A 10,702-nucleotide genomic window follows, 5' to 3' on the forward strand; every position below is an offset into this window, starting at 1 on the left:
ACCAAGGACAAGTCTTGCCACATCGGGGACGAGGTCGAATATGTGTAAGACTAATTGTGATTTATAGCATGTAAGCTTTGTGGGATAGATAATTTTCTATTGTGTATTCACAGCAAAACACTACAGGGTCAAACAACACGAGTAAGCAGACAGACTGCACTTTGTGTCTCGGTCTCGGAGAGGTCCGTTATAATGTACTTTTCTCCGTAATGAGATGGACGTAAGTAACACTATACAGTTGTATACCGCTGTGTCACAACAGAGAACCGTTGTTCGAAATACTTTTAATATGTTTTGAAAAACATGTTCATAATTTGCATTTGTTATAATTGTATAATGATATTAGTTCATATAAGTAACATGAAAGCATGAGCAACATAAGACACCAAGGTACGACAATAATGAAGATGTTTGTTATTGACAGGTTAGCCATATCCAGTCTGCCCTCAGGTTACATGATTGACAGACTAGGGAGTAGCAGTAAGTACATCAAATATACTGTGAGCAGATTTATTGGAAATCGTACACTTGTATAACTAAGTATTTAAATTCTTAATTTGACAATTGTTCTTTATTTGATGATTTAAAACATTTCCAAAATGTCGGGGTTTATTTTATGTATGATTTAAAGCATATGATATTGTATCTCTGAATCAGATCAGTGTCATAACACATTACATATTTACATTGTTAATAAGTACTTGTAAGTATTGTATCTTAGATGAATCCATATTTTCATAATCTGAATCACATATGTAAATTATATGTAATGGAAGTTTTTAATCTATTTGAACCTATACTCCACTTACATGTACATGTACCAACTTCTCTTTAAAACTAGGGGTTTGTGATGACACCCATCTCATGAATTATCGCCCTACGCTCACCGGTATTATGTTGCGTCTATTTTGCCGGGACGACCCTTCATTTTAGGACGTTAGCAGGTTACCTACTATTATTAGTCCCACACAAAATAATCCAATGAATCTTAAACCTATTGGTTTGTTTAACATACATCTCTCCATTTACTCAGTTCAGTCCTTTAACATGAGCATACGGTGTTTCGAGAATCACTTTTACTCCGTACTGCTATGGTCAAAGTCATTGTGAGGGTCAGCCTCCCGATTTGCCATGCCTTGGCCATATATCATGAATAAACTTATTTCTCTCATGAATTTAACATGTGTGTACCCTGACTAGACGTTGCATTTCAGATTCGTGTCGTGAAGATCTAGGACACAGAATGAATAAATAGTGATCCAATGTAAACTGAGACCGAACAAAAATTCCTTGCCGAGTTAATCTTCATACAACTAAGGTGGTTGTCGGGGACACGCATGTACATTTCATTTTTGCGCTTCATTATATTTGTTTATTTTAGGATCTGCAATTATCCTGAGCCTAACGGCGTTGCTTGGGTGTATCCTGTCCACTATAGGAGCCATGTCACATTCTCCTACTTCTGTACCAATGTACTTGACGATGGTTGCTGGGCGAAGCATAATGGCCGTTGGGGGCGGGTCACTCAGATGTATGTAACTACTACCGTGTGTACAATTAGGTGAAGAATCAACCATTATTGTAATTCAGTTATAATAGCGGTTACTGCAACCTTCGTTTTCTTTAGAAGGGTTTAACTAGTGTTTACATATACCCGGTCGAGTAACACAAGAGTTGGTGCTAGAATGCTTTGCTATTTTATCCAAAATATTGCAATTCACACAAATAGGGCCATGTCGTTTCTTTTGCTAAATATGCGTGTTGTTTCTCAGTAATACAGGCCAGAGTGGTTGCCCATTGTTTCCCAGAAGCCTCCTTCATACCCATGGCATTTGGTTCACTAGGACTCGTTGGAGAGGGCTTAAGCTTTTATGTAACTCCTTATATGGCAGCAGCAGTGGGAGTTCGGCTTTCTATATGGTTAGGTACGGTATTTATATTATTTTGTTTTCATGCATGTAAATATGTTCTTGTTCAGTAAGATCACATACACTGGATACTTATCGATCGTGTGGTAGAGGTCTGTTAAAGAGATGTAATATGAATATCAAATTGAACTGGGATATCGATCGTTTTTATCTGTTAGTCAAAATTTGCTTTAAAAGATGTTGAAATCGACGACGTTAAATTTCACGATTGTCATCATGATCAAGTAATGTTTTGGATTTGCAATGTCTCTTGCTATGAGAAATATTCATCATGTCTAAGATTGGTGGCGACCACATACTTTCCTCTGTTTGAAGAGAGACATTACACCTTCGGAGCATTTGGTTTTGCCAGGGTATTTTGTTGGGCGTTTGCATGTGTCTCTTTTATTGTTTACACGTGTTTTATGTATAAACTTGAAATTTCGGTTTCATCGTAATTCGTCGAGGCTGTAGTATGTATTTGGTATTTGTTTGTTTTAGGAGCAGTAACCTGTGGGTTCAGCTTTTTGTGTGCAGTGGGTCTCGTATTGCTTCTTCAAAGGCAGGAGCCCCGAGAAGCAGACGATTATGAAAAAAACAAAATACCAGTGAGTAGCATTTACGATCCTATCAGAAGGGAGCCATGATGATGAGAGGGTGGATTAAACAAACAGCAATACTAGAAAGAACAGGGAGAGGGGGAGAGAGCAGAAAGGGAGTTGCAGGAGAGTTATTATCTTTGTTTATTTTTGAAAAAAGTAGGTTCTATTTTTTTTAAGACGTCGATTTTATCTACTTTCAGACACTAACAGACATATGGACAGTGCCAAAGAAATTTTGGCTATTCACATTGGCGATGGCGTTAATCCAAGACACTTTGATCGGCTCCCTGGTCAATTTACCGTAAGATTATTTGATAAAGTTATCGTTCTTTGTGTCGTGTCCTTTTATTTCCCTTTAACTGGGATCTGACGTACTCATTAAAAATGTGCGTACTTTGAATTAATTGCTGTCATATTACTTTAATGCCGTAATTATATTGTTGTAGGGATTATTTAAAATCACGGTATGGCTACACTATGACAGAGGCAGGCTTCATTACCAGCGTTACTTGTCTCTTAAATATTTCAGCACCTATCCTCAGCTTATTCCTTGTAAGTTTTTTATCCTGACACATTTATCATACACCTTACATATATTAACAATTGATGTACTACATCTCAAGCTGTTGAAACCTCTCTCTAATTTTCTTAATGAGATATGTGTCTTGCGCCTTGAATGAAAGTTTTTCATATGTTAATAAGGTAGCCTAATCCTGATGCTGGCATCCTTTCCGTTTTTCTGTTACAATTACTTTAATAATGATCGTTGTCACTAAACGATTCCTGATACCGATTCTTCTTTGTGCTTGTTAATCCAAAGGCGTTCTTATCCCGAATAAAATGCTCATATCTTTTTCGTAGCATCCCTATGATTCTGCAGTATTATGCGCATTCATATTGTAATATTTCTCTAACTTATTATTATCAATACGAACATTAAATGAATTATATGGACACTGCTTACAGAAGTATATCGACTGTCATGGAGTTGTTCTCATCACTGCTATCATATGGATGACGTCTGTGTATGCGCTATTGGGGTTCCTTCCGGCCATCCACCCTCTTATCCTAACCGTTTCATTTGGAATAGGATCAAGTACAATAACAGTAAGTTGATCTCGTTGCATGTAAATGTATAATGTAGGAAGTATGGTTAACACTACTAAGGGTTCTCTGTCTAGTTTATTTGGTCTGACGTCGTATTATGTTTCAGGTAACAATGTGGCAGGTCCTTATACTCCTCAGTCCCGCCTCCTGTGTGGGGACTCTCGGAGGGATTTTATCGTTGATGAGACACCTTACTGTAGCGTTCACCTTACTTGCCTCGGGTTATATACTGGAGAAACCTGACGTGTGAGTATCATTTAACGTTGTTGAAACCATTCTGTGCTAAGGAACTAGTGTTATCGTGAGTTGTGTTGATACACAAACACTAATATGATTCAACGTCATAGTATTTCCTTTAAATAACAATTTGATACGGTGAGTAAAATGTTAGCTCGGATATCTTATTAAAATTCCGTTTTATATTTATTATTTTACTATGTAAGTGTTTTTTGGTCTTGCTGAGGTTTAATGCAAAACGGTGTTACATAATTTGTGTTCTGTTATATTGAACATTTATACCAAATATCGCACTGTTCTACCGAATTGTTAGCTTACGATACATTTACTACATTACATCACGATATATATTTGTTTTACACAGAATTGACATGATGAAAGTCCTACACTCATATCAGAATTTCTTTTTGATGTTGATAATTATGGCGTCCACAAGTGTGCTTTGTGTAATGGTGATGAATGTCCTAGATGTCAGAGAAGTAAGTTTGCAAATATTTCTTATTTCACCTTTCAGAAAACAACATATACAGTTTCTTCATTTGAAATGATCATCATAAAATATGTCTCTCTTTCCTTTTTGATTGTATTCATTGCTCGTTTGTTCTTTTTCAGTCATGTGCATTAAACTCCAGGATAGACAGATGGAGGAAATCCGACATAGAATCAACAAAACTAATTGCAATCACTCGATCTTCAATGAAGTACTCCTGAACGAATATATAGATGCTAAAACCACCATTGACGGGATTCAAAATGTCTCGTTTATCAGGTTTATAATCAGGGAACCTACAACTGAAATGAAGAAGTTAATAACGGATTGTGTCAAATCTACTAGAGTTCAATTTTAGAGTGTATTTATGCCAGATAACCTATGCAAATAGAAAATATATACAAACAAAAACTTGAATCAAAAGACATAAACCTTGCACCACCACCTGTAACACCGACGTAAACCTCCACAAGTAGAATTGCTAAGCGGTGTCGAGTGACTAACGCTTTATGAAGGCTGCTTCCAAAATATCGTTATTGTGTTGAACGTACGATCCATCCATCCATTAAATGCTTCGTGTTAATGGTCAAGAATATTGAACAAAATAAACAAAGAAATGTGTGTAAGCATGTGGTCAGTGTACCTTAAATATGTATGCTTTGTTTGATCTACTCTCACTGTTTTCATTCTATCGTGTATAAGTGATAAGAGATTATTCAGTTTATTGATCACAGGAACACATAAACATGTTTATGGTATTGCCAAAATTTGTACACTCTTTCTTAATATCCCAATCAAAATAATATGAATGCGTAGTAAGACGAGAACCAGATATCTGTGGAACGGTCGACAAAACAACGATAAGCTATTGTAGTGAATATTCATTTTATATATACACACCTGATAATATTTTGTTTATCATTAAATTAATAAAAGAAATGGTATGGGGAAAAAGTATCTAATGTTTTTAATGTTCACCAAAACTCTATAAAATTGGTGAATGAACACCTTCTTTAAAAGATGATGTTATTGTTATTGTCGTATACAAAATTGCGACACGCCTAAAGCTTAAGATGGTTGTCTCTTTCAAATATTAAAATTACATCCAAAGCTTTCATGGACAAATAGTGTTGCTTGAAGAAGTTCAGAGTACTTGCCTGCCTGTTTGAGTACCATACTTTGCAGAACGACATTATTTACAAATACTCCTCCCGTAAATACCAATAATAGATTAATAGAATCAGGAGGCCGACCCTCGTGAATTTCTAGCTGACATCATATTCAAAACAGACTTAGTTACATTCTAAAGAATCATTTGCATCAAGAACCCCTGAACAAGGATTTATTGTAGATTAAGTATGTCTTATTGATCAAACAATACCTTCCGTTTGTGACACTTCGGTTTTACCTATCGCTCTGCCGCTTCTTCACTAATTTTACTGCGGCTGAAGATTGAGATGGTGGGAACGAGATCGCATTTAAAGATCGCAGATCCAAGGTCAATATCGATGTTACATACCATTGTGAAACATATGCGTTATCGATGTACCAGCTCAATTGTTCATCTGATTGAGATAAAGGGATTACATTTTATTTAAGTATTTATTATTTTCATAATTAAAAAGGAGTTTTAAGATGGCGGACAATTCTCAGAGAAAGGTAAATGTGTTTAATGTGTATGTTATGTGTATACATATATCATATTATTCACATGGACTTAATACTGATGTAGTAAGATATACTCACACAATATGTTGCTCACAGTCACACAGCAGAAGGTGATACAGTAGTAACCAGTATCAATTTGTGGGTTTTGATCTTGAACCTGAAAATTTAAGAAAAATATAAATTCATCATCATCATCCTCATTAAATTATCATTAGTAGCAACATGTTTTGTTTGGATTTGTGGTTAAACAACGACTCACAGTGATACACATCCCCTCGCATTTACACATTGAGACATATGTAATAGGAAATGAAGTTGCTAGAATGATGAGAAAGTTTTTGGTAAAAATAGTTAAAGAGACCTTGACCTTGAACACAGTAACCTCAAATGCGAACTTGTTCAATGCATTGCCATACCAAACACTTGTATCAAGTTTCATAAAATGTCATCATCAATATCGCCATGCAGCAGCAGCAGCAGCAGAAAGTTTAAATAAGTATTAATAGTTATATAAAAAAAATACACACAACATGTTGTTCACAGGCAGTGTACTGAATGTGGTAGAGCACATAAGTAGTTGTACGTATTGAATTGGGCTTTGATGTTCAATCTGGAAATTTAAGAAAAATAGATATTATTTCTTATTGTCATCATCAGCAGCACCAACTGTAAATTAATACGAATAGACATATAGCAAATACTCACACAATATGTTGTTCACGGACAGTGTACAGAATGTGTGCAGCACATAAGTAGTTGTACTTATTGAATTGGGATTTGATGTTCAATCTGGAAATTTAAGAAAAATATATATTATTCATTAGTATCATCATCAGCAGCACCAGCTTTAAATTAATATGAATAGATGTATAACAAATACTCACACAATGTGTTGCTCACGGTAGAAAATTTGGTACATCAGCTGATATAACTATGAATTTGCCTTTTGATTTTCAATCTGCAAATTTTAGAAAGAAAAAAAATATTCATCTTTATTTCATCATCATCATCATCATAATTATTTCATCATCATCATCATCATAATCATATCATCATCATCAAATAAAAACTAAGAAAGTATGTTCTCCCTACCGAAAATAAACATGGGTGAAATTTATTAAAAATCTATTCGACTTATAGAAGTTTGATAACGACTTTAGCACAGGGGAGGTAACTCGTATACAAACTTGCGTTGTGGGAGAGGGGAAAAAATTGTGCATCCACATGCATGAACCAAAAAAAAAAGGAACAACCTGTATTTATATGCATGGTGTTATGCACCAGTTGAAATTAGCTAAGGGAAGCTAACTACGCACATAAAATTATGCTAAATAAAAACGTGGTCGCGTTGGGGCAACGCCCTCATACCTGGGATGAAAATTACGTTATTTTTCATACCTTAAAGAAGTGTTCATTTGTCAGCATTCATGTTAACCACATCATGCCATGTCAATGAGTTCCCAAACGAACTGACATAAACGTACATGGCTATATGTAAGACGCGATTTCATTGGATGCGAGCTATTGGCACCGCACGAAAATTTGAAAACTCGGTAAACACGGCTCTATTCGCCAAGGGTAAGTGGAGTGTATACGAAGCGAACACATGGCTAGCAAAGATGTTTATTACCATGCTTGTATTTTGTTTTAGCTTTATTTCAAAATTGACGGACATTTTTACTCATGCTTCTATTTCCTTAAGAAACCGGTATTCTGTTATACTAATAAAATAATTGAATTTTATTGAAACACGGGGCAATACTTCATTTTGTCGTTTTGAGACTAGATGTTAGTTAGTTTTGAATTTTTGAGCAAGATTTTACTATTTTCTTCGATATTTTCACTTTTTAGAGTTTCCATACAACTATATGCGGTGTTATGTACATATGTAAACTCTGATAAAATATATTTATTTAGGACATTTTCTAGCCCGGTTTCATGATTAGACTTTATAAGATAAATGCATGCATACAGGATGGCTTGTTAATTTGATTTAATTATTACACATAGTTTTCATCTTTTTATCTTTGACCTCCTTTTCCTGTCTGACAAATACATTGTAAAAACATTTAAGCTAAGTATACATTTACATTTGGATACTCATTTCAAAGACATAACTGTAAATAGCATCGCTCATTTCAGTCAAATTTGGGATGGTTGATTGAAAAAATAATATAGCCTGTGGTTTACGGTGATGCAGCATCATGTAAATGATTCGATATCGGGTCACTATTTTACATTCTCAACCGACGGAAATAATTTTCGTTGGCCTATTGAATATCAACAAGAGTGTGTCCTATCTCGCTAAACTGAGCCACACAAAGACCATATTCATAATAGGAATTGTAGGTTAATGATTAATTAATTAACATAACCTTTGGGAGTATTTCACTACAACTGCATTTTCCGACGCGTTCTACTGATCCTAAGCCACCTGCCTAATACTTTAGCATGCGTGAATCCCGATGTGAGACAAAGAACTATTGTTGTACTAATTCGCTGTTGGATTGTGCATCAGACAACACCTTCTTATATACTCTATGGTACTACTTCATATATCTATTACAGCTCAAACAATATAGCATCCATCCAGTTTTTATTTTGCACTCAACCTGGGTAACTGGAATGAGAAATGTATGTATAGGCAAAATAATCTAATTTCACTATTGACGTTAAATGCTGAGTAGAAACAAGTCGGCCAGAAGTTAGCCGTCCCCGTTAGTAATGTTGTAAGTTTAATATTTCAAAATCGACATAAATGTTAAGTGTTAAGAAGTTACAAGATTGGTAGGATTGTGTGAGAAGATATTAAGTGCTAAATCTACCGATGTTATTTAATATTTGGAACGGATATATGTGAGAAAGAATGTTATTGTTGCGAGGTATCAGGGATACATGTAATAAATTAAAGAGATCCCAGCAATATTGTGTCAGTAATATGTCGCCAGTGTCACAATAAACTGTTGTTTGTCTGTGAACAGTAGCGCAAAAAGCGCTGGATTTATAGGATAGTTACCGAGTGATATTATCGTAAGGTATCGATTTAAACCCATAAATATTCAGTGCTGTATGATATTTCAAGCATAATTTTATAATAATTCATTCATTTAGTATACATAAATACATAACTTATTACAAAAATTTAAAACCTGTGTAGTTCAATGTCTCTTACGTACATTGTTTATACAATATTCCATACAAATTGACTATTGCATATTTGTTTTCCAGCTTGTTTCATGATATTATCGAGCATAGATTTAATCCCAATGAAACTATTGGTAAAAGTAAAGGAACATGCATGCATCCCTGTCTGATTTACTTTTCATATAAATGCAAATCAAGCTGAGACATCTGACGCATTATGCATTTTGCTTTTTAGGAGCTTAAAAAAGAATGTTTGAATAATAGGTTCATTTTAATAAGCTGTAATGATTTTCCCCGTCGAGTCGCTATATAACCCACACAGCTGTTGTTCGTTACATAATTATTTCATATATCAATGGTCGTCGAATGTGTGATGTGTTACAATAACGTAAGTATCAATTGACATGTATACTTATCCACAGGGTTTATATATCAAATGTTGACACATGCTGTATATCAGAAAGGGGTTCTGTGTGCATTGGCACGTACGATGCTGATTTTAGAATACCCTTGTGCATACGAATGACCATGATTTCATTGGATACTATGCCTAGAATCTATCGAAACATATTCAAAATTCCCTAACTTCCCAAAAGTTGAATCTGATATGACGATATGTATTCTTCAAAACATCATCTTATTAAATAGAGGAAGTATGATAGATCATAATGCATCGATGTTTTTGTTATCAATTTACAATGGATAAGGGTTCTGGTTGATAGTGTCTATGTTTATTGTGTATTGAAATAATGAATGTTTGTATTTGTCATTGAGTGATTAGATGGGATTTGTCTGTAGTAAGTTTATAAGGGTTCTTTCAGGAAACAGGATTTAATAAGAATATACAGACGCCACAGCGTCTTATTTATCAAGTTCGCTGTTTGACATGTAAGACAGTAGTAGGTTTTATCGCCTCTAGTCATTTATCTTAAGGTTACTTTGTATCCTTTCAAAGTGCAAATTATATTACATAACTTTTAACGTCCTCGATGCGAGAGATGAAATTAAATTGTTAGCTATACTACAACCTCATACTGTATGTATAATAAAGTTTATGAGGGGACTCAAAGGTATCTACACTCCGAAGCTTGGATTACAACACACGTTTTCATTTCTGTATAAAAACAAACAGTTTTGACGCTGTGCTCATAAATAAAGCTTGCCTAATCATTCAAATGTGATAATTAATAGCTTGTTCCACTACTTATCAATACCGGTGTCATATAAAATTTTCATCCCCCATAAAATACTCATCCGGATGAGTATTTAATGCATTAAATACTCATCCCCCCCATAAAATATTCATCCCCCCTAAAATTTATCAAAACTTTTTACATATATACAAAATGTATAGCATTATTACATCATGTTACCTGTAATACATGGTTCCTATATGTCTATCCAGGTAATTATAATACACAGGGTGTCACCTGTGGGAGCTTGGGCCCTAGGGGCTACTGTTGCCTGGTGACAACATACAGGTGTGGTCAAGATCAGCTGTGAATAAGTGGTATACTGACAAATCATTGAAACAGGGATATATTTTT

The 10,702-nt window shown here is 34.8% G+C and overlaps 1 protein-coding gene across 1 annotated transcript in view; it reads left to right on the forward strand.

The window, feature by feature from the left end:
* Positions 1–401: 401 nt before the first annotated feature.
* Positions 402–10,702, forward strand: part of LOC110448918 (putative nuclease HARBI1) — a 52,443-nt gene continuing 42,142 nt past the window's right edge. Inside the window, exons 1-2 of the mRNA XM_021495429.1 lie at positions 402–480; positions 1,382–1,531. Of these exons, the coding sequence (XP_021351104.1) occupies positions 402–480; positions 1,382–1,531 (229 nt within the window). The remainder of the gene's footprint in view (positions 481–1,381; positions 1,532–10,702) is intronic.

The sequence above is a fragment of the Mizuhopecten yessoensis genome, unplaced genomic scaffold, assembly GCF_002113885.1.
Source record: "Mizuhopecten yessoensis strain PY_sf001 unplaced genomic scaffold, ASM211388v2 scaffold4373_2, whole genome shotgun sequence".
Taxonomy (NCBI): domain Eukaryota; kingdom Metazoa; phylum Mollusca; class Bivalvia; order Pectinida; family Pectinidae; genus Mizuhopecten; species Mizuhopecten yessoensis.